The following is a 24,065-nucleotide window of genomic DNA, read 5'->3' as shown; positions in this document are numbered from 1 at the left end:
TCATATATACACTGACCTGATACACGTGCTCCTTTTTACAAATATCCAATCAGCCAATCACATGGCAGTAAACTCAGTGCCTTGTTGAGAAGACTCGCTGAAGTTCAAACCGAGATGTTGGTGCCAGGTCTGAGTTTTCCAGAACTGGTGTTCTACTGGGATTTTCCCACGCAACCATCTCTAGGGTTTACAGAGAAACATTCAAAAGAAGGAAAATATCAGGCGAGCTAATACAACAACATGACCATCATAACCACTCATTACAATCGAATCATGTAGAAGAGCATCTCTGAACGCACAACACGTTGAACCTTGAAGCAGACGGGCTACAACAGCAGAAGACGACACCAGGTGCCACTCCTGCCAGCTAAAACCCAGAACATTTCAATTTCGTTTTAACTGTGAGTACTTTTTCATTTTTTTCAGCAGTGGTGGTTTGAGGGGAACATGTGTATAAGTAATCCTCATGAGGAAAAACTTCAGGCTTCAGTCTTTTAATGCTCATTTTTTTCTAGCTTACGCTTTGTATCATGTTAGAGAGAGCAGTTATCACTAACATGACGATCCCAGGGATCCAGCACCAGCTCTGAACTCAGAAGCCCAACCCACCTGCTATTGAAACCTTCTGTTTGTGATGGACAGGTTAGGGGTTATAAACAATATTTAATAGAAGATCTGATAAATATTTACCTGTGTGGTTCTGATTTGGTTCTGATGGGAGGCTTAGGGAAAGGCATGACCTCAGAGATATGTGTGAGTGAAAGAAAGACGATAAGAGAGATAAAACTGTATCAGTTGTAGCAGCTCTGGGGAGCTCATTAATGTTTTAGTTTCAGCATTTGATGTGTTCAAATCAAGATAAGAGTCTTAAATAAGGATGTTGTTGAGAGTCCTGTAAGCATACATTTTCCCACTCTTTATGTGGAAATGATCTCATCTCTGCCTTTGCTGTGTGTCTGTGAACAATAATACAGCAAATGTTTTTATTTCTACAGTCACATTTTCGGTGCAAGTATCAGGAATGGACAACTTTACTAAAATTCAAGGGACAAAGATAATGTTAATGTTGGATAGTTCATTGACTGAGTGTTTTTCAAGCCTGACACACACTGATATGGGATGACAAAAATATGGCTAGGGGGACTTTACAGAGTGCAATGAGTTCCAGAGGACTGATGAATAAGTAATCCCAGAGCCAGATCCCAGGCTGCTCTAAGCACTAGACATATTTTTCTTTTTCTCTTGTGGTTCTCAGACTTTTGTCTGAGTCTGAGAAAAAATAATTTCTTGAAAATAAAAGTCATATTCATTCAGCTTAAGCTTCATCTCATGGACCTGTGTCCATGTTCCACCTGTAAGTTTCTCCACACACCAAAATTAGAGATCCACTGGCTTAAAGGAAGGAGGCAAAAGGCTAGTTTTAACTTGCATCGTGCTCTAAAATAAGATCTGTTAATCAAGCAGAGTTACTTTAGCAGAGCAGTCAGAAATAAGCATAATAGGACACCCTTAAAGACATACAATGCTAAATTGGGTTCATTCTAAGGTGTAATATCAGAGCCACTTATTTCTTATCTGAACTGAATTGAACTGAATCTAATTTTTGCATCTAAAGCTGCAGTATATTGATTTCTTTTATATTTAAGGTAATAAGGATCTAGACAGCAGAGCTTTGCAGAGTGCAACTTTAGCCCTTTTACTAGGAAGGACTGAGTTGCAAGACATCGAGACTGAAACGTGCTGACAGAGGATGTCCAAAGAACCATGACAAGCATCTATAGGTTTCTTGGATTTGCCAAAGATACATATATTTCTAATGATTATTGATCATTGTGGCTACTGTTCTCGCCATTTTTAAGAAAGATAGACCTATCATTATATTTTTTTAAATTAATGAACGGTTCCTTGGGTAGCAGCTGATGTATGTCTGACTTAGATTCAAACGCTGACACTACTTTTCCAAAGTCGTTAATGTCGTCAATACACTATCCAGCACAAGCTTGACAACAATGTTGTACCAGGGGCTGAAGGAACATCTGGAGTAGAAGGAAGGTAAAGTACAAAGTGGTCCCAGCGGTAATCGGAGCATTAGGAGTTGTAACCCCAAAACTGGGAGGGCAGCTCCAGCAGATTTCAGGCACCATATCAGAGGTATTCAGAAGAGTGCAGTCTTACATATACCTCAGATGCTGTGCAGAACCTTCAAACTCCTAGAGGGTCCTACAGTACCTTAGCCCAGTTCTTCTCGATCACCAATGGTGGTGTCTCCTAACGGTACATATGCAGCACAGATGTTCTATCCCAGTCATTCGTTTGTGCCTGTCTGTGTACGCCAGAGGTGGACAACTTCAGGCCTCAAGGGTCAGTGTCCTGCAGGTTTTAGATCTCACCCTGCATCAACACACCTGAATCAAATGATTAGTTCATTACCAGGCCTCTGGAGAACTTCAAGACATGTTGAGGAGGTCATTTAGCCATTTAAATCAGCTGTGTTGGATCAAGGACACATCTAAAATCTGCAGGACACCGGCCCTTGAGACCTGGAGTTGCCCATCCCTGGTGTACGCAGTCCAATAGTCTAGAGGGCACCTTTGGACCTCCTGCAACTTTGGTCCTGTCAGCCACCTCTGGTCTCTTCCATCATTATGTCCATACTGCTCACCATTGTTCCCAGTGTGCTGTAACCTCTGGATCTCCAGCTTCAACAGTAACCATCTTCTGCTGATGTTATTGCACTGAGCTGCCAGGTCCTTCTAGCTCATTGTGGATGTTGGTTTTCTACTGATCCCACATGTGCTGCACATAACCTTTTTTTGTGTGTCAGCTGGCATAGTAGCATTCCACCAATTCCAATTTTTTCAGTCCTTCTCCATGTTTGCATTGTTCCAATAGGCAATGATATTTAAAGGTGGGCTTGAGGCGCTGTACTAAAGCTTTCCTGTATGAGTAACATTTGTGTTTAGGTTAGGAGATTGTGCCACCCTGTGGACAACCAGCAGTCATGCAGCTCAAAGAACCAGCTGCTGCAAGTTATTTTACTCATTCAGCTTATCAACCATATCTTAACAATGCATCTGCATGATAACAGTTGGTTTATTGATATAGCAATGTTTACTTTTATGAGTTGTTTTAAGATTTTATGATAAATTAATGTGAAAGCAGTGCTCTACAATTTGACTTAACATAAACAAGTTTCATTGTTGAGGCGGAGGTCAAGTTAAGGCAATCATTTATGCCCTTTTAAAAATCCAGCAGAATTTTTTTCCTGATTATTTTTTTGATTACTGAGATTTCATTACTCTGTTCATCAAATCATGAGTCAGTCACTCACTTTCTGCTTCAAGGTTCCTACAAATGCCGCCCTCGTCCTGATCAGTGCACAGCTATGAGCCTGTCCTTCTCCCACAGGGATCTTTGTTCTTGAAGGTTTCTTTGGTGTTGGGTGTCGTAGAATTTTGTAACTAAAGTCTGCAACATGGAAAGAGCTGTGATCAAGCTATTTATTACTGTACGCAGGAGAGCCAACACACATCAAACTTCATAGTTCACAGTCATGCCAGCTCTACCCTTGGGATGTCTCTACCCCCCGCACACAACTCTGATTGTCTTTTAGTTACAACAGGTTTCTGTCCCATGGGCTGTGGCTGGACAGAGGACAACTCCCACTATCTTTTCATGGGAAGCTCCTGGCACTGGAGTTTCATCCTTCTGAGCAAAACAGTTAGCAGATAACATAGTGAAACATCGTTAAGCAAAGCTAAGCAGTTTTCACAAGGTCACGCTGACATATACACATACTTCATCTGAGCATGCAAAGGTTATACAAAATCATACAGTGAAGTTCTAACCACCTAACTCTACACATGAGGATAAACTAGAATTTTTCCATAAAATTGGGCCAGCTCTGCCTGGAGTTTGGTAGTTTCCTCTTAGCGCTAAGAAGTTCTCAGTATTATTTTTCTTTTCTCTTTAAATGCTGAGACCTGTTTTTAGTTCATCCAATTTTTGGGAAACATTTGTGTGCAACTTCCCCTTTCTTATAAATTTCTACTTGAAGAAATACCCTTGCTTTTTCTGCCTCATCTCTTTGAGTATTACGCAGTCCTTTTCCACTGCTCTATCTCCAAGATTAAGGCAGCATGCTTTTCCTCTAGGGCTGTTATCTGTTCTGCCTCATTGCCCAATGTCTGACTGAATTCAAAGTTCTCAGAAACATCCTGTAAAATTCACTGCTCGTGTTTAGTCTGTATAGCACCCTGTGGTTCTTTCACTGTGGTGTCACTCAGCTCAGGGTGAAGAGTTGGACCAGTTTGGAGAATGTGTGGTGTTTCTGCAGGCAGTGGGCTTCAGTGTTGGTGCCACAGGCTGTGTAGATATTTCCAGCAGTTAGTTTAAGAACTGCTGCAGACTCTTGGAGGATCACTGTATACTGTGGTCATGGAGCTGCAGCAGACTTCAGTTTTGATGCTCTTGCAGGCTGTTCCATAATTTCAGTTCTTGATTTTCAGCAGATATTAGAGCTGTGACCTAAACTGAAATGTTTGAACTCTTCACTTTCAGCAAGGATCAGGTGTTTCAAACTGTCTTTCGGGATTTGTAAAGCAAACCTTTCTTGTTCTAGTGCAGTTACCTCCACATAATTTGGATCTGAATGAAAGCACTCTTCAGATTCAGAGGCTGCACTTTTCACACCAACTCAGGAGACAGCTGATTTTACAGGGTTTTACTTTCAACTTGTTTGGACTGCACCAGTAAATTCATCACTTATAGCGAAATCTGATTTTTTTTAGGCATTAAAACAAGCAAACCATGGACTGAATTGTTTCTGCCTCTGTGTGTAGTTTCTTTTTTTATAGAAAAAGATTTTGATTCCTGAGGTAACAGCTGTTCTCCACTCGGTAGAAACTATTAAACAGCAGTTACAGGCCGACTGAAACAAATCAATGTTTTTAAAATTAATTTAGTCACACTGTTTATAATGCTGCCACAATATGACCCACATGTAACTTTTGGTGCCTAGGTGGCACAGAACAATGAAAATAACATTAGATCTTAAGTCGACATATCAACAGCATCTGCAAGTACGAGAGTAAGAGCAATATTACTGACCATATAAAACTGGCATAATTTTAAAATTTGTAATAAGTTCTGAGGTCTGAGGTCTACAATTGCATTTTATTACATTACAACACCCATGACCAAAATATTGTTGTTAGTCTTTGTTTGCTTTTCCTGTTTATTTTTTTCCTCTTTTCCTTTACTTGTCCACTAAATTATCTATTCTCTTTTTCTGTGCCTCCTTAATCTTAATATCCTAAAGTCACGACCTTTATATCTCCACTGTATCTACACAATATGTGTTTATTTATCTATATAAATATTCGCACATATTTTTTATTTATCTTTATATGCCTAGATTATTCTACGTAGTGAGTATTTGGGAAGAAAGCCTACGATTAGAGCCTTTCAGCAGTTCCTCCTGCTATGACAGGGGCGCCAGTGAGTCGATGAGTTGAGTGGGCCGCAGAAGAAGACGCGCTGCCGCTGGAGTTTACTAGTTGAATGACAGCGGCGGCGTGAACTTTGCGGAGATTACGCTTTGGGAGCGGCTCGCTTTATTTCAGTGCAGCGTTTTTTACTTTTGATTTCTTCCCTTCGCTTTTGGAAAAATGAGGGACCGGACCAAAGAATTAGGAAATGTGAGTTTCAAAGTAAAGTGCTAACATTAGCTCTAGCTCCGCTAGCGTGGCTAAGTTAGCCCAGTTCACTACTTTACCCGAGTTAACCTAAGAGTCTCCAGGGACAACTTAGACGAGCAGAGGGAATCAAAAAGTGGTTAAGTGGGATTTTTTTGCAGATATTTCTCTTTATAAAAGTTGACTTTATTGATGTTTTACTTCCAACTTCCGTTTCAGTCCTTTCTCCTTAAAGGATAGGGCAGGCCGGGACAGGGCAGGGCTCATGATTCACATCCTCGGACAGCGAGAAAGCACTCACTGTTTTTCTTCTGTTTATGTTATTTAAAATCAATGTGACTTCAGACCGCAGAGGCTTCGGATGACGACGAGGAGGGCAAAGCGCTGATCAGATCTGGAGGCTCAGAGAAGGAAAATGAAACCTTTTTCAGAAAGGTGAGGCAGAAACATCACGCACTTCTCTCTGGAAAATCCCCCAAAATCAAATGATCTGCACTGTCCTCCTGTTACTCATTCACTTTGGTAGTTTGCACACACTTCTGAATTTTACATTTGTGCAAAAGAGAGACAAAAATGCACTACAGAGGCTTAAATATCACAGACTGCTGCTGATGCGTTCTTAACCTGTTTTGTCAACAAATCGTAGTCTGCTAACTCCCAGTCTCCTTGTACCCGAACTGTCACGAGTAAGGAACCAGAGTTATTCACCTAATATCACAAAATGTGACTATTCTCTGCGCTGATCTTAGGCCTCTATAGTAATGTGTTTGAATATCTTTTGGTTTTGATTTTAAATGGTTTGAAGAAACTTATCAATTTATGCATATCCACATTTTTGTCCTTGGAGTCTTATTCTTGGTATGGAAAACTCCCTCTAGAAAGTATTTTAAAGGTCCAAAAAGTGCGACTAATATTTCAGGAATGCCTTAGATATTCTCATATTTCAAGATTCAAGACGTTTACAAGCAAAACACAGTTTACAGGTTAATATAAATGCACAAAATTGCAAATGTACAATTATGAATAATTAAAGTTCGACAGTTCATCAGTGATCCAGCCTGATGGCCCGTGGATAGAAATTGGTTTGTTCTTTGTTTTTATTGGTCCAAAGCAAAAACATGGAAAATATGAGGCCTGATCCACTTGACCTTCTTGCCACTATAAATTTTTAGAAAGACGTTTATGTTTGTGACACCATTCACCAACAGGAGGAGAGAAGCTGGAGGATAAGGACCAAGGTTATCTGGGGAGAGGACACAAGGATGTAAGGGCAGGGAGACATCCAGACTGGACATCCAGTGTCAGGTTAAATAGATGAGGAGTCAGAGCAGTTTAAACTGTCCTGCATAAATAAGTGGGTTAACGGTGCTGTATGCAAGTGTTTTATTTTTAAAAAATCAGTAGTTGTTCAACCAGCGTGAATAGTCTAGTTATAAGGCAGATTAATTGGTTAGTGAGCCATACTGAGCCTGAAGTCAGTTTCAACTGTCATGAAGGTGGCTTTTTACTTGGCTGGATCACTATGGCAACTTAGACTGAACACATGACCTGGTCTGCAGAAGGTTATGTTCAGTGTTTTGGTTAAAAATCATCTGGAAATGTGCTTTCACTGATTGAGAATATGTTGTAAGTATGCTTATATTTTTCATGCTGAGGAAAGCTGAGCAGCAGTGTAAACAGGGTTTAATCATGGAAGCTCGCTCACTAAAGAACTTTTTTCTTTTTCCATCCATAAGTCAAAATTTGTAGCCGGCATCTTAAAATTTTGACTTTAATTTGGCCACAGACTGAAGTGGTTTCCACACCTTTGTCATCGAGCCATGGTCCATTGAATATTATGATGAATCAAGTTAAACATTTCACAGCTTTAACTTGCAGCTGTCTCATCAAAAACCTTTGTTGCTTCGGCAGGAAATAAGAGGGCAAGTAGCAGCCAGGTGTTCCTAATCAAATGCGTAGGAAAGCTGCGTCATAACTGACAAAACTGGAACCTCCTCTTAACCCTACGCCATAACCTTCCACATGTTGTGTGCTGCATCGACCCAGCATGTAGTTATATTTCTTAGGAGGTGCACGTCAGGTTACGGCGTAGGGTTAAGAGGGGATGTGGTTACGCTGCAGACTTACTACTTCTTACAGAACTGCAGAGAGTCCAGTGGAAACTTTCTTTTTTCATGTGATGGTATATTAATATATGAATTCACAAAACAAACACTTTTCTGCAGCACTGCTTCTCTGAATTATTTGCTGCACCAGTAGTGCCTTGTTTTTGTAAGTGCAGTCAGAGCCTGGAGCAGAAAGCCTGTGTGATACCCGTTATTGTCTCTGATGGGGGACTTTAGGTGTTGTTGAGCCAGCTAACACAAAGAAAGCTTACATATGTTGGCATTGCTTCATAGATATCAGAGGGAGCTGCACCCATTTTAGCTATAAGGACTGATAGAGGGAATAGGATGAGATTTGCTTGATATATGAGATAAATTGAGCTAACAAAATAGTTCTTTTGTTCCCTAAAATTCTTTCCTTGTTATCGTCAGACCCAAGAAATTCACCAGGGGCTCCAGCAGCTCAAAAGGATGGTGTCTGACCTCGAGAACAAACAGAAAACTGTGCTGGGCGAGGCGCTACCGAAGGAAGGTGCGTAATATATCGTCATATATAAGGTGTAGTGGTTCACCGAAAGTTGCAGACAGAAGCATGTTAGTAAACTGTCAGAGGAGAGGGGGCGATCAGGTTGTCCTATTCAAGGGTTTTGTTTGCTAAATTTACTGTTTTTGATCTTTTGCACAGATATGAAGAAAGAGCTCCAAACTCTTCGAGACGAGATCAAAACGCTGGCTGGTCAAATCCAGAGAAAGCTGAAGAGTGAGTATCTTTGAGCTGCAGGGGGAAAAGATTTATTATTTTGTTCAGCATGGCTTGACTTATGGCCATCTTTCCACAGGTATTGAGCCCAAGAAGGGAGAGGATGATGGGAAATACATACCCATAAATACTCGAATGCAGCGCACACAGGTAGCACCCGAGACTTTTTGTAATCAGCTAAAAACATAACGCCCCTCTCTTTCTATTTTCTCTGTAAACAGCATGCCATCGAGGTCATGTGACTGGCGTATGATCAGTTTTAATGCTCTTTATAGCCTTAAAGTGGAAATGAATGCTGTGCTGATAGTTTAGACTGCGGTTATTGATAACCATTTTAAAAGCAGCTAAATCGTAGGTGTTATCTGTAATGGCCACTCATTGTGAAAATGACAGCTGGTTTTGGGGAAATTTTGAGGGAAATTACGACTACATTTGTTTTTTCACTCTGCTTCCTTTTTCTTTCGCTCTCCTTTTGCCAGCACACTATCTTGTCCAAGGAGTTTGTGGAGCTCATGGGCCACTGTAACACCATCCAGGCTCAGTACAGGGATAGAAACGTTGAAAGAATACAGAGGCAGCTGAAAATCAGTGAGTAGCACGCAGCACCGAGGAGATATATCTGTCACCTTGTCAGATTTTTGTGGTCTGTGGTCTCACTTGGGGAAATCAGTTTTACCGATCACTTCCACACTACGGCAGGAGGTTTAAAGTCGGGTGACAACGCCATGCCGTTTTCTTCTTTCTGTCACTTTCTGTTTTAAAATGACACAACATATGTTTAAAGGGGGTGAGATGGATATTTCACACTAATGTGCAGTGTGCCTCTACTAGGGTAGCTTTGCATGATTCACATTTCAAAATAATCCTTTATTTTATTTTTTAATCTTGTACTGTACCAAAAGCAGTTTTAGCTCCTCCCCCTTTTTAAGACAACTTTCTCCTAATTGGCTGCCCCTCAAACACAGAAAGGTTGGGTGGCCAGTGGGTGGGGTTTGTGACCATATTAGAAATATCCCCTCTCTGTAACGTCATACTGAGCCAAGACTAGAAGAACACAGTCTGAAGCCTGAGCTTTTGGCTCACAGGGAGTACATGTACATAAACTGATCACATTATTTTAAAATTTGATCATCGACCTTTAAAACTGGACATGAATTAAAGGAAAAGCACAAGTTCACTTTAAAAGAATTCCAACACCATGCTGGTGCTTGAAGCTGATTTGACCAAAGATGAGTCAAAGGTGCTCGGCTAGCAGCTCTGCACAGCTTCATGTGTGGTCACGAATGACTAGAAAGCACTGCTGTAATTTCCTGTCATATCCTGCAGTGGTGGTCGTTCCTGTTAAATGAAACCATACAGTCAAATAATGAAGTCAGTTTAGGTACAAACTAAAAAGCTCAGGCCTTGAACTGCTCTAAAATGTTGATGTATGGATTAGAGATGGACCGATCCGATATTACGTATCGGTATCGGTCCGATACTGACCTAAATTACTGGATCGGATATCGGAGAAAAATAAAAAATGTAATCCGATCCATTAAATATCACGAAAGCACCTCACAAAACTTGCAACACGCCGTAACTCACCTCAGAACGTTAGCAGTCGGAGCAGTATGCATCACGTGATAGAGCAGCTGTGGCATGCGGGACCTGTCGGTGGTCTGGATAGCATTTGGAGCTTCGCTAGCAACCCGGCATTTCATCTCCGACAAAGTTATCCCCGAGAGAAGTAAAGCAAGTGTGTAAGTCCATCTCTGAATGTTTGTAAAGCATTCCTGCGTTAAGCTTAACAAGCGACTGCCTCTCGCTCTCCGGCTGCTACTTCAATCGTGAAACTGCTTAACGATCAGCTGATCGGCTTTTCTGTCGCGAGTCCGTGTCTCTTGTTTGCTTTTGGCCCACTTTGCACCAGAAAGAGGAAACCAGCGGCTGAACAACAGCAGCACGTTTAAGCTTGATCAGCTGTTGTTAGAATTTATTTAATATTACTTTCTACACCAGGATCTTTTTCTACGTAGCTGACGCTGGTAACTGTGCAGGGGCGGATCTAGCAAAGTTTAGCCAGGGGGGCCGATAGGGCATTAACAGGGAAAAGGGGGCACAAAGACATACTTTTCTTTCTTATTCTCATTTAAAATGTCTCGCTTTTAATTATTTAATATTTATCTGAATCTTACACCCAAAGTTTTAATCTGATGTAAAATGTATAGAAGTCCATTACTGCATATAGTAACTGTTAAGTCTAATATACCCTAGTAAGCTATAGTACTTTTTCCTTTGGGAAGGTACCATCTGTGCAGTCTGCAATTTTGTTGAAGAAAGATGTTGAATCTATTTAATATTTCTTGAAAAATAATTGATTTCTGTGCATTTTTTTTCACACTGCATCAAATTAAGGTTGATTACGTCGATTAAGCATCATGAGGTGGCGCGTGAGGGGTGGTTCCCTATTTTTTATTTATTTATTTTTGTTGTTGCTGGGAGTTGGAACCCTATTAGTTAGGTTGCTTAATATTTATGCTAAGTACTCTTTAAAATACCAGAATAGGGAGGATGGTGTAGGTTTAAGTTTATTAGATAGATCAGTATTGCTGAACTATGAAATATTTTTTTTTGCATACAGGTATAACAGAATAGCTTTAGTGTAGTTGTTGTTTTAAACTTGAGTATGAACTTATACAAAATGCAGCAAGATATTTAAAAAACAGTTTTGTTGATTAAAAAACACTATATCGGATTCATATCGGTATCGGCAGATATCCAAATTTATGATATCGGTATCGGACATAAAAAAGTGGTATCGTGCCATCTCTAGTATGGATATTACAGTGACCTAAATGGGACCTCTTATCTCGAAGCTCACCCACCCTGCTCCACCCGTCAGTCAGAAGAGGGCTGGCTAAAAGGGGAATGGCTGAAACGCCTTCAAGTTTAAGATAAAGAGATTATTTTGAACTGCTAATCATGCAAAGCTACTCTAGTAGAGTGTGAATAATGCTAATGGGAGCGCTGTAATCAGCTGTAGACGAGGACAGAACAATATCTTCACCGTTCTGCGCGTTCCTCTAAACGCTCTGATTCGATTTTCTCCTGTCTTCAGCTGGCAGCAACGTGACAGATGAGCAGCTGGATGCGATGCTCGAGAGCGGGCAGACGGATGTTTTCACCCAAAATGTGAGTACGTGCGAAGTTAACAAAAAGCAAAGTGTGTTTCAACATGAGAAACCACAACACAGACTTCCCTGCAGCAGATGCAGGTGTTCTGTGGCTGCAGGTTTAGTAACTTTCACACACCTCTCTAACTGCTCAAACAGGACTACAGATATGGTAAGAATATCCTGTGCAGCCCTTAGCTGTGCTGTAGTCTAACTCAAGTAGCTCGTGCGAAGAATCCTGCAGGTTTTGTGCTGCTGTTCATAGATGACCCCCTGAAAAGTTGTGCCTGGTTCTGCTGTCCACGATTTCCCTAATAAATATGGTGTCCAGATCCTGAGTGATACTAAAGCTACGAGGCAGGCTCTGAATGAGATCGAGTCCCGGCACGATGAGATCCTGAAGCTGGAGAGCAGCATCAGAGAGCTGCACGACATGTTCCAGTACCTCGCCATGGAGGTGGAGGCTCAGGTAACGCAGCGCCAATGAAGTCGGTGGAGCTGGTTCGGGCTGCGGATGGCGTTTGATTGTGATGTTTTTGTTCACCGCAGGGCGAGATGGTGGACAGGATTGAGAACAATATCAACAAGTCTTCAGACTACGTGGAGAAAGCAAAGGGCGAACTGGAGAAAGCGGTCACGTATCAGCATAGATCACGCAAGGTACGCACAGAGAAACCCGAATGACATCATGAAAAGGACAGTTTTTTAATCAGTCGATCTAAGTGTCACTTTTACTTTCATTACACTCACAGCAACGACGAAGCCAAGTTTTCTCGCAGCTCGATTACACACACAATCTAAACAAGGATGCAAATCGATGCGAAGCCTCTTAGCTAAGAGACTGTTTTCCCACATTCACATTAAGGTGCTCGTTTCTGCAGGTTCTCACTTTTCTCTAAAATAACAACACAAAGAGTGAACTTCAGGAGGATCAGTCTGTCCAGTTAGGAAGCAGAAACGTTTATGATTTCAGCTGCTTTGGTGCAAATTAAAGCAACAACTGGTAGAAAGGCAACAACAAGGCAACTGCCAAATGGTTTTACAGTGCGTGCTCTCTCCTTATCCCTCCTCTAGTTTTGTTTCGCTGCTACTGGCATGAGATAGTACCTGTACCCCTTTCAGCTCCTCCAGGGTCTCCACAGTGTGGAGGAGAGAGCAGGAGCAGGTCAGAGCCCTACATGTACACATGTCAGAATCAGACTCAGTGAGGGTGGCATGATGACCTGAAGTCCTTTAGTGGGACTTGTGATCAGAAATGAGAGTGTAGAGAGGCCTAACCAACTGTCATCAAGCATGATTGTTGGTTATTTCCATGCAGACATTACCTGATGTTAATACATTGGGGAAAAAAAAAGGATGAGAAATACTTATTTTCCAATTTAGAGGTCAGAGTTACACAGACTACACTCAGTGAAACTGTAAAATCTATGAAAATACTTCCTTAAGCTTGTTATTAAACAGTAATTAATTTAATGGTTATCATTAAATTTGGAAAACCAGAATGTGTTGATGAAGAGATGGAAACACGACTCGCTGTTTTCCTAATATTCTCTTAGTGCCTTTTTCTATAAATATACCAGCTTTCCTAGTGTAAGCAGTTGTCCTAAAATCTCCTAAATTAAAAACTAAATCAGAAACAGCAGAGATGCATAACAATAAACGGACACTTTGTGCTGCAGAGAGTCCTATCCTCTTTTGGTTTCATGGGTACTTTACAGGGAAAACGAGGAGAGGGCTCCGATCCTCTTTGTTTTTCTTCCTCCTCCGTGCTGTTATGAGAGAATAGCTCTGCCCTGTATTCACATGAGTGACGCAAGGTGAAACTTCCTGAAACGAGTTTCCTCATTATTCTGCTTTGGAAAATGCTGCCTTGCAGAGAAATGCTGTTTGGATCGCCACTAAAACTCGATCACTGTGCTAAACGTGCAGAGGAGCGGCCTCTGTGTGCTTAACGGCAGCACGCTCCAAAGTCGGAGAGTTTGTAAATATTGACACTGGAAACTGCTCTAATGGAGGAGAACAGCAAATAAATTAAGCTTCTCAAATATTGTGGTAATCCCATCTGTCTGGTTCTATCAGACTCTCGTTAAAAAGATTAAAAATCCTAGACTGTGTGATAAGTGAAGTGCTACTTTCTTGGCCAGCAGGGGGCGACTCCTGTGAAGTGAGGATGTATGGGGAAAAAAAGCCTTTAATATATAACCTGAGCAAACACTTTCCTGATCAGTTTTTGCTCTCAGTTTGTAATTTTGCACATTAGGGTCTCATGTGTGCATTTTTACGCCTTCATAGCTCTTAACTACACAATAAGAGATGAGAGCCAAGCACCAGGACCCTTTTTTTCCCCTTATAATTCATTGGACAAAACTTAAAGTGCTTTTTCGGTAACTTTGAAGGGTCATATAACCATGTGGGAAAGGTGTCTGGTCGAAACAAGCAACAGCATGTGAACGTCTCCTTTTTGATACCAGGCACATCTTCTAGCTGTATTTCGAATGCTGGGATGCTTTAACACTCCTGAATGTTGCTTATGGTTATGAAATGGAGCGACTTTAGTGTTTACATGACACATCGCACTGATCAAACAGCTTCAGGTCAACTTTAAGCTCAGAAATGAGACCCTCTGGATAAACAAGATCCAGATTTGTCCCACCGGGGCAGATGGCCACCCCTCCCTGAGCCTGGTTCTGCTGCAGGGTTCTTCCTGTTAAAAAGGATTATTTTATTCCCACTGTCGGAAAGTGCTTGCTCAAAGGGGATGGTTTTATTATTAAATACTGATTTCTTTTTTTTTTTTTAATTTTTAAAGTAAAAAGCACTTTAAGGAAACTGCCGATGTGATTTGGCGCTATGTAAATAAAATTAAATAGAAGTGACTAAATCTTGGCTTGAGGTTGAGCGCTTTGCAGGAAAACTGCTTTAATCTTGAACACATCATCCCATATAAAATCAGTGAGCATCTCCCACCTGATCCGATCACGATCAGCTGATTTTTATATACAGCAACTTTAGCTTGTTTATTGAAGCCATTCAAAAGTTGTGCAAGTTACAGGCCCTGAAAACACAATAGCTTGTCTTTGGGTGTTGACTCTTTGAATTAAATCCCCATCTGGTCAGACTTTATGGCACCAGCTAAGCTTCACAGGCTCATGATGATCAGTTGGGAAAGCTCTGGTTTTATGACGTGATTGGAAAAAGACGATGTGTGTTGCTCATGCACAAAAGAAAGAAAAGGAAACAAAAAACAAGGTTAACTTTACAAACCACGCCTTTGTTAGCTAGAAAACAAGCCTGGTATTACATGTTGGGTTAAAATGAGACCTCTCATATGCTGTAACTTATTATAACCAGCGATCTATCCCACAGAAAAAGGGGCCGCTGTACTTGTTTCTGTGTGTCGGAGACTATAAATTGGCCCCACTCTGAAACCATGATGGGGTGGGGGGGATTGATTTTTCTTTCCTGGAATGACTCTAACCTGTGTGCTTATCTCCCGCTGCAGAAAAAACTCTGGATTGGAATCTGTTTGGCCATCCTTCTCCTCATCATCATCATCGCCTTGGTCACCACCTTCTCATCCTAGCAACACCCTGTGGTGCAAGTTAGCAGAAGCACATTATGGATACCCCCAAATCCACACATTCATGCATATACATCAGCTCACAGGATGTACAGCTGAGCGGAGTCAGTGGATTTCAGTTTGATTTTTTTTTTTTTTTTTTATTCCTCTAACCCTCCTGTCTGCCTAACGGTCCTACTCTCCACTTTTTCTGTTGTATGGAAGAGATGTGCTCTGTCGTTTAATCTCACAATCTGTGCTGCGCGCTCGATGCCGGCGCCGCACGTTTTCTGTCAGTTTCTGTTCTGCAAAAACAAACAGCGGGACTCACTGTCGACTGTTACACCAGTCGATCCTTCCCCTCCTGTGTTTAAAAAAAAAAACAAAAAAAAAAAAGAGGAATTAAGTGACCTTGAGTGGGGCACAGAGCAGTATTGATCAAACACTGGCACTCGTCATACTGTACTCAGGAAAACTGTGTTGTAACGTTGATGGTTCTGGATGAATTGGAGACCTAAAGAACAATTTTATAATGTAGGCCTTTTATAGTCGGATACAGGAAATAGACTAATATAATTGTACATAACTGATGTTGCTGGTGATAAAAAATTTATGCAGATGATTTTTAAAACTTCAAAGTTTTTGTTTTCATACTGCGTACATGTAACAAGTGTAAATACAGTTTTGTTTTTTTTTTGTGTGTATGTGTGTGTGAAATAACCCCTACCCTCCGCCCTTTCCTCCTCCTCTTCACATTTGCATAAGGTCTCTCAACAGTACAGGTCCAACGCTTCCCCTTTCCTGTGTCCTTCCAGTTTGCATTTTTGACTCAAAACGTTGTGCAAGCGCCTGCTTAAACAACACACACGTCTTCAGAAATGGTGCCTTCTCCTTTGCAAATGTGACGTCGTGCATTAACAAAAAGGGATGGATGTATTTTAGACTTCAACGTGTTTTTTTTCTCACCCTTTTGTCCCATTATGCAGTTTTTTTGCTAAATTTTGGAGTCAGAATACACCAAGGGGACAAATGAAACCCATTTAAAAAAGAAAAAATTAACCAAAACTGAGAGGCGGCTTCTCACTGACGCCTCGTTCAGAAGCAGAAAAGTTGCTGTGAAAAAGGCTGGCAGAGGATGGAGGGGAGTGACACTGCTACTGTGTAAAGTTATGGCTGTTTCAATTTTGCATCGCTCATTTATTTTATTATACATTTGTTTTTAAAATAAAATACCGCCATGTTCCATTATCCTCAGTCTGCCTTGTATCTTTTTAAGATTAGCAAGTCTTGAACTATCAGCTGGCCCTCTAAAGGAGCCTGGAAGCACCTCGGGATCCCCAGGAAGAACTAGAAAACGTTGCTGGGGAGGACAAAGTCTGGAATACCTGCCTAACCTGCATTTTTGTGATCCGTTTAATGCACAGGGTGTACAGTGGTTTGAAATAATGAACACTGTACCTCACAGGAAAATGGAAAACATCCCTGAAAGCTTTAAAGTTGGCGAGCTTGCTGAACACTCAGCTGTGGGGTGTTTCCATCCTGATTGGTGGGAGGAAAAAAAGTCAGTGGGCAGTTTTCATTAAAATAAGTCAGGGTCTCCTCCCTTCCTGTTCTGTTAAGAGAGCAGCTGTTGCCTTTGTAGCCACAGGGACAAAAATGCAGGTTAACACAGACCAATTTTGGATTTTACCAAACATTTCATTTTTATGATTGAAAAAAGCTGATTTGAAACCAGACATGAGGTCAGTAATTGTGACACTGAAACTCTTTAGCTGATTTATATTTAAGAGCTGAAACTAGTGATTGAGCCAATAAACTCACCGCAAAAATGTTACCGATGAGGTCATGAATCAGGTGAGCCGAGGGCAGTTCTATTCTCTAGTTAATTTTTATTCTATTTCGACTTTGTTTTAATTCAGTTTAGTTTTCATTGGTCTTAGTGTTAAGTCTGTGAAAGTATGGAGGGCAAATATCAGAGGCAAGATTTAGGAAAACAAGTAAAAGTATTACAATAAAAACAGAAGCGCGTCATAAAAGCAGTTGATTCTCTGTTACAAATACAGAAGATGTTTCAGACCTGCCAGTTTTTCATGCTTCAGGATTTAACCTCAGCTAAGTTGGTCTGTTGGCTTCAACTGTTTTTTCTAGCTCCAACTGCATTTTTGGAGCTAGAAGTGATGATATTTGGAAGCGAAGGCATTAAGATTACATCTATAAACAAACTAATAACCTCTTGGATGACTTCTGCTACGCAGCAAACCATATTTGTCAGATACTCCATTAAGAGTTGGAGTTCGGTGAGTCGCACTAATAGAAGGTGAAGCTCAGCAGACGGTTGCAGAGCTCCAGCTCTTCTTTCTTGTGTTGGTCACAGAAATAAATCTTCATTTGGGGTAAAAAAAAAAAAAAATTTCAACTAATTTTTGGTCTTTTTATTCAACTGTAATTGCCATAATTTTCAAGTAAAACAATGTGGAATTACAAGGATCAAAGGAATGCAACAAAAAGAGACAGAAATCAAAGTAAGACCATCACCATAAACTACCCCCCCGCCCCCCCACCAGATATCATCTTTGCTCAAAAGTAAATCAACAATTTACAGTCATCTCAAACTGTACCAGTAATTTTATTCACATTTTTTTTTTTATTTTGTCCAAGTATACTTTTTTCTTTTTTTTCTTTTTTTTTTTTTTAAACATGAACCAAAATCGATGATGTGAGAGAAAAACAAAGTTCGGGTGAAAAATGAAACATTAATTCAGTAGCACTGATGCTCGGGGTGTTTTTCCTTTCTTGTTTCATGTAAGGGGTGGATTTTTCCCCACATCATTTTTTGGATTAATTTGTTTTTTTAATAACCGAATAAGAGAAATTTAACACCCCTGCTTCAGGTGCTTCACAAGGCAATCTGAGGTTCAAAACCATTTGGCCACAGAGGCACTCTTAAATTCAGTTCTCAACATTTACTTGGCTTTTTGTGACAAGTAATTTTTTAAACTGCCTTTAGGACGTTTTGGGGGGATGAAAGCTGGATTTTGTGGTGTGACTAAAGATAATACATTTTCCAAACTGGAGACAAACATCGTCAGGTACCAGGAACCAATTCATCAACTTCAGTTGATGAACAAACGCATCACAACACCACGGTGTACTGAAAAAAAGCCGAGGGCCACGTTATTAAAGATGTGCAAAAGAGAAATGCAAGGCTGGATTTTCGAATCCGATGAACAGAAAGTGACATGGAGAAAATAAAAAAAATTAAAAATAAACAAAGAGGGGGAGAGGAGGGGCCAAACAAAAAGACGAGCTCCAGCATAGTGCAGCAAAGATCACATTGACAGATCTGTTCTCTTCCTAATAACCTGGAAGAAATAATAAAATATGCATAACTTATCAACTGACTACAGAGAAACAATAGTCAGGACAGAAAATCTCAAAACCAAACTTTCTAAAACCTTCAACTTACAATACAACCGCTCACTCGAGACTTTTAAATGTCACACAAATTACTTTTCATGGGTAACCCCAGCAGAGGGCGCCGTTAACCCTGTCTTAACAGAGCATCTGAGTGTTCCAGTCTTTTAATGATTACAGTACATTATGTGAACTAACAACTTGCACCTTTTGTCCCACCCACGCCCCACCCCCTCCGAGTCCAAGTGGTGAGTTTTATCCACGGCATGTCCACATATCTGGACGCTCGACAGCGGCGCCACCTGTTTACTGTCAGTCCAGCGTCCCTGAGCCTTCCCCCAGCGCTCAAAAGCAGAGCTGGCGTGCCCCGACTAGAAAGGGAGAGGGCCCGAGAGGCGGTGAGGTCCCTGGCTTGTGCAGCACTCAGTTTGCTCTTGTTTTTCCTCAGAGTGCAGACAAAGCAGCAACCTTGGAGATCACGTCATGCTCTCGTATCACGCTCCGCCACACCCTCGCTTCTGTTTTTTTTTTGTTTTTTTTAATTCTCCCCTTTGGCACTCCAATCATGTCTTATTGTGACGCTGTTGGCTTGAGGAGGAGCGGGTGCTTGCGGCCGGTGAGCGGGCCTGCACTGCAGCGAGTGCAGCAACACTCCGTAGCACCCTGTCTGGCGTTGACCCCTCGGTTCCCGAGCTGCTGGTCACATCCTGCGAGAGCTTCTGGGACCTCCTGCTCTCCTTGCGACTCTCTCGGTGTTGTTTCTCCTTTTTGTCACGGCTCTTTGCCCGCTCAGGGCTGCGGTCCCTCTCCCGCTCGCTGCCGGAGGAAGTGGCACGGGAGCGGGAACCTCGGTGCTCCGTGTTCTGGGAGCTGAGGGTGCGCTGGCTGCTGTTGCTGCTGCTGCGGCTTCTGCTGCTGCGTCCGCCGCAGTCGCCCTCGCCATCGCTGCTCATGCTGCTGCAGGCGCTGTGGCCCCTTGACGACGATCGCGTCTCTCCCTCGCCTTCCTTGCCCCTCGAGGACTTCCTGCTCCCTCTCTCTTTCTCCTCTGGTTTAGGCCTCTTGTACTCCACCTCTAAGGGTGGAACCAGAGAGCCAGGGCACTGTCTGGTGGAGCGTGATGTAGATCGGCTCGCCTGATTGGGTGTTGAAGGTTTGCTGCTTTTGTTATTGGTCACAGAGTTGCTCTGAGGAGAGGCTGGCACACTTTTACTTTTAGGCTTTTGGTTTTTGTCCGAAGGGGCAGTGGTGGAAGTCGCAGGAGCTTTAGGGGTGGAGTCTTTCCGAGGTGTGTGGCCTGGGGTGTCCACCCTGCCTTTCATAGCTAAAAGCTTGGCTGCTGCATTGAGTGCTGAGCACCTTTTCCCTAGAACCTCTGGCTCAGGAGGTAGCGAGGGCGTGCTGTTGGTCAGCGTTTTAGTGTCCTGTGGCGGCTGTGATCCCACAGACTTCCTGGTGATCCTAACAGAAGACGTATCGCTGCCCGACTCTCCTCCTGTGGACGCATTGGCGTTGTTTGACGCATTTCTGTCCGAGCTGCGTGCTGGTTTGGCTCCCTTCCTGTCCTTGGTGCACTTTTCCTTCTCCTGATCTTGGAGCCTGCGTTTTGCTGAGCGAGTGAGCCGGTGCTCCTTCCTGCTGTTGCTGCTGTCAGAGTCGGAGGAGGAAGAGGAAGGAGACCTGGAGCGCCTCCTTCGAGAGGCAGTGGGGGGAAGGTCCGTCTCACTACCCTCTTCTATCTTCTCCTCCTCCTCCTCGCCATGTTCCTCCTTGTCCTCCTTCCCTGCCTCTGATGTAGGATCCACTCGCCTCTTCTTGGTAGGATGTCTGTTCTCGTAGGTCCTCTTGTGGTGGGCATGGCGGGTGAGGGTGGAGGTAGAGCACCCAGACGATGGCGAAGAAGAGCAAGCAGACTCCTGGCTACTCTGGCGACTAAGTGACCTTTTCTGGATAGCAGGTTTCTGATCCTCAGTAGTTTTCTCTTCTTCCAGAGGGTTAGCTTCATCTTTCGGAATGGGGGTTGTGGTTTTTGTTTCTCGTCCCACTCCTTGGGGCCTTCCTGACTCTTTGGTCTCAGAGGAACTCTCCACCTTTCTTCTTTTAGGCTGAGACTGGCTAATGTCTGAGTTTTTGTCGTCGTCTTCCTTACTCATCGCAGCTTCAGCCTCCATTTCTGTCACCTCTTCTTGGTCGCTTTTAGAAGCTGACTCTTTCTCTGTTGATGGCTCTAAAGATGGTGCAACGAGGGGAGTGGATGAGGGAGCGGATATGGGAGCAGGTGTGGCTTCCTCGGTCTGAGATGGTGCAGGAACACTTGTGGATGAAGAAGTTTGTAGCTGAGAGGAAGTGACTGCAGAGGTTTGTGTAGTGGACACGGGTGGAGCTGTTTTGGTTGTGGATGCTGTGACTGTAGCTACTGAAGCAGGGGTGATGGTTGTGGTTGTTGACCCTAGGGAAGCAGACTTTTCTGGTGATGATGTAGCTATGGTGACAGACAGTGATGCTGATGTTGTAGCTGTTACCGGAGGTGTCTTGTCAGTCTTTTCTGCAGTTTTGGGAGGAGAAGAAGAAGTGAGGACTTTGGATGGCGCTGCAGTTGAAGGTGTTGTTACTCCTTCTGCTGGGGGTGATGAAGCTGCTGAAGCCTTCTTTGCCTCTGCAGGTGTAACAGCACTTGGGGAAGTTGTAGTTGGAGGAGGCGTGCAGACTGGACTTGATGCTGAAGGCTTTTCGGGCTCTACATGTTCCTGAACCTCTGCAGTTGGTGATGCTTGTTCGGTCGGGCTTTTGTTAGCAGTTTCAATTGTCTTTGCTTTGGCTGGAGGGGAAGGTGGAGCTGTATTACCAGAAGATGGTGCCACTGTTTTGACTGGTGGTGATGTAGAAGTCTTGTCAGACACTGTCTGGATTGAGTCTAACATACTGGTTTGTGCTGTTTTTACTGGAGCTGTCACAGTCGTAGCTGTAGCTGGAGGGGTCTGCTTGGGCGAAGGTGGAGCTGGGGAGGTCTGCTTGGGCGAAGGTGGAGCTGGGGAGGTCTGCTTGGGGGAAGGTGTAGCTACAGGGGCTTGCTTAGGCGAAGCTGTAGCTTGAAGGCTCTGCTTGGGTAAAGATGGAGCTGGGGAGGTCTGTTTGGGGGAAGGTGTAGTTGGAGGGGTCTGCTTGGATGAAACTGTATCCAGACTCGATACAGGATGACTGGAGGGTGTGGAGGCTAGAGAGGCTTGTGGCAAGTCCTTCACAAGAGAAGTTGGAGGTGATGTCATTGCAGTGGTGACTTGTGGTGTAATACTAACTGTTACAGACGCTGTGGTAGCAGCTGTTGTGAGTGTTGGGGTGGGGTCTTTAACAGCTTTGAAAGATGACGTAGTGGGTGGAGTGGAGTGTGTAATTGGTGTGGTTGTGGTGGTGGTTGCCTCCACAGCTGGTTGAACAGCAGCATCTGAAACTGTGGAAACCACAAGTGTTGGTTTAACACCTGGAGGAGGAGGTGAGACATCGCTGACAGGTGGAGACGGAGCTGTGTTGCTGACGGGGGTGGAGGTATATGTGGAAGAAGAGAGGACTGGTGCTGGTGCTGGACTTGGAGCTGGGGCTGAAGCAACCACTTGGGGAGAGGCAGTCTCAGAGATCAGTGAGGTCACCTGGGGTGCAGGTGAAGTGGGAAGTGAGACAGGTGTGGAAACTTCATCTGACTTTGTTGAGGAGGCTGGATTTGGAGGCGGGGCCAAAGCCTCAATTTTAGTGTCTGTCTGATCAGCTTTGGTCGACTGTGAAGACCGAGTCATTTCAAAAATAGCAGCAGGAGGCGGGGTCTCTGAGATCGTCAGTTCTGTCCTGGAATCACTTTTAGATAGATCAGTGTTCTGACTCTCATTAACGGTCTCTAGCGTGGTCGTTGAGTCCTTGCGGGGACGACCCCTCTTACGTTTAGGGGACAGTGGCGGGTTTCCTTCCTCAATTGCCGAGATGGGATGTGGGCATGTGGTTGATGCGTTGTCAAGTTCAGGTAGTCTTGTGGGAGTCTTAGGGGGCCGGCCCCTCTTTCTTTTCAAAGGTGGCATGAGAGAGTTCACGCTGGACTCCGCAGCAGAGGCGGAAGCAGCGTCTCTGCCTGGTGGGATGTCCGTTTTCTTGGACTGGTTCACTCCCCGTCCTCTCCCTAGATGCTGCTCTCCCATCTGGGCAGCCATACGAGATTCGGTTTCCAATCTGCGCCGCACGGGAAGATTCCTCAGCACTGGCATGTCAGGAGACAGATGAGGAGGGGAATATGGAGGATAGCCTCTGACAGGCTGAGGGTGCACAGGCGGACTTGGGGTAGCGTCTTGGTCCAGAGGGGATTTGGTAACAGTCTCTTTAGTTTTGCCATCTGGGCTCTGTGATGCGTCCTCCTTGTTTGGCTCGTCAACAAATCCAGCACCGCTGTCCTCCGCCGTTGCCTCTTCTGAAGAGCAACCACCTCCCGTCCCACTTCCTCGCCGCCGCCTCTTTCGTGGCTCTTTCTCTTCCACCACTGTGACTAGCCGGCCCGGGAGCTTCCGCAGAACTTTGGCTGATGGTGAATCTTCAACCAGTCCCCGCAGCACTTCACCGTCAGCTGACTGCCGCTTGCGAGGCGACCGTGAGCTGGTGGAGGGAGGAGACATGGCGCAGTCTTTACTGTCATCATCCTTAGTCTGATGATCCGCCGGACAGCTGGACTCCAGCGATGACTCAGACGCCCTCCTCTCCTTCTCCACCTCCTTCTCCTCCCTCCCCGTTTTGGAGATTTTACTGTCCGTCTCCCCAGCACACTGCTGTTTCCCACCAGGGGGCGAGGCTGTAGGAGGGGAAGGCACTGGGCTAGGATGGGAGCGGTTTGGTTGAGTCCTGGTTTTGGCGTTCTGGTGATCTCTGGCGGGAGATGACGCTTTCGAAGATTTGGAGGAATCTTGAACCCGGGTGGATGATGACGTTTTGTGGTGGTCTGTGCGGGATGGGATCGTAGACGCAGAACCTGTGTCTTTGGCAGCTCCTCGTCCTCTCAGACCTGAGCGGGATCTTTCAGGCACTTCTCTGGGAGTCGTGGGCTCAGGCTCAGTTTCAGGCGAGGCCCCACGGAGTCGGCCGCTAGTCCTTGTAGAGGTGGCAGTCTTGTCCTTGGGTTTACGACCACGACGGGCTGGAGCTGGATGGGCGGGTTCAGCAGAAGTTGGTGTTGACAAAAAGTCGTCCTCGTCATCATCAGATGATGTGTGGAGCTTCAGGCCCTCCTCCTTTGCCTGGTCCAGACCCTTCCTGGCAGCCTCCACCTGTTCCTAAACACACAAGAGGAGAAGATTTTATTTAAAGTTTTATCAAGTTAAAAATGTTTGACTTAAACCGAAATCAAAT

The 24,065-nt window shown here is 43.7% G+C and overlaps 3 protein-coding genes across 8 annotated transcripts in view; 1 reads left to right on the top strand and 2 right to left on the bottom strand.

Moving 5' to 3' along the window:
- LOC101463982 (rho GTPase-activating protein 44) overlaps window positions 1-2,318 on the bottom strand; it is a 93,918-nt gene extending 91,600 nt beyond the window's left edge. The window contains exons 1-2 of the mRNA XM_076887713.1: window positions 2,182-2,318; window positions 17-180 (exon numbers count right to left, since the gene is read on the bottom strand). The gene's annotated coding sequence lies outside the window, so the exon portion shown is untranslated. The remainder of the gene's footprint in view (window positions 1-16; window positions 181-2,181) is intronic.
- stx4 (syntaxin 4) lies at window positions 181-16,523 on the top strand. 2 transcript variants are annotated; one of them, XM_076887714.1, is made up of 10 exons: window positions 181-401; window positions 6,042-6,131; window positions 8,234-8,333; window positions 8,487-8,561; window positions 8,641-8,711; window positions 9,041-9,149; window positions 11,662-11,735; window positions 12,048-12,185; window positions 12,266-12,376; window positions 15,219-16,523. In XM_076887714.1, the coding sequence occupies exons 3-10, from the start codon at window positions 8,273-8,275 to the stop codon at window positions 15,297-15,299; spliced, it is 720 nt and encodes a 239-aa protein (XP_076743829.1). In that variant the 5' UTR covers window positions 181-401; window positions 6,042-6,131; window positions 8,234-8,272; the 3' UTR covers window positions 15,300-16,523. The 2 variants fall into 2 exon arrangements, with proteins under 2 accessions (XP_076743829.1, XP_004565929.1); XM_004565872.6 differs by lacking the exon at window positions 181-401 and adding an exon at window positions 5,503-5,699.
- Window positions 16,524-17,882: 1,359 nt separating this feature from the next.
- srcap (Snf2-related CREBBP activator protein) overlaps window positions 17,883-24,065 on the bottom strand; it is a 45,287-nt gene continuing 39,104 nt past the window's right edge. For all 5 annotated transcript variants that reach the window (XM_024803426.2, XM_076887711.1, XM_024803428.2 and 2 more), the window contains one exon: window positions 17,883-23,989. In XM_024803426.2, coding sequence (XP_024659194.1) covers window positions 19,253-23,989 — 4,737 coding nt within the window. In that variant the 3' untranslated portion in view covers window positions 17,883-19,252. The remainder of the gene's footprint in view (window positions 23,990-24,065) is intronic.

This window comes from Maylandia zebra, linkage group LG8, assembly GCF_041146795.1.
Source record: "Maylandia zebra isolate NMK-2024a linkage group LG8, Mzebra_GT3a, whole genome shotgun sequence".
NCBI classification, from domain to species: Eukaryota; Metazoa; Chordata; class Actinopteri; order Cichliformes; family Cichlidae; genus Maylandia; species Maylandia zebra.
Note: the sequence above shows the minus strand (reverse complement) of the source record. Positions and strands in the feature narration are given on the sequence as shown.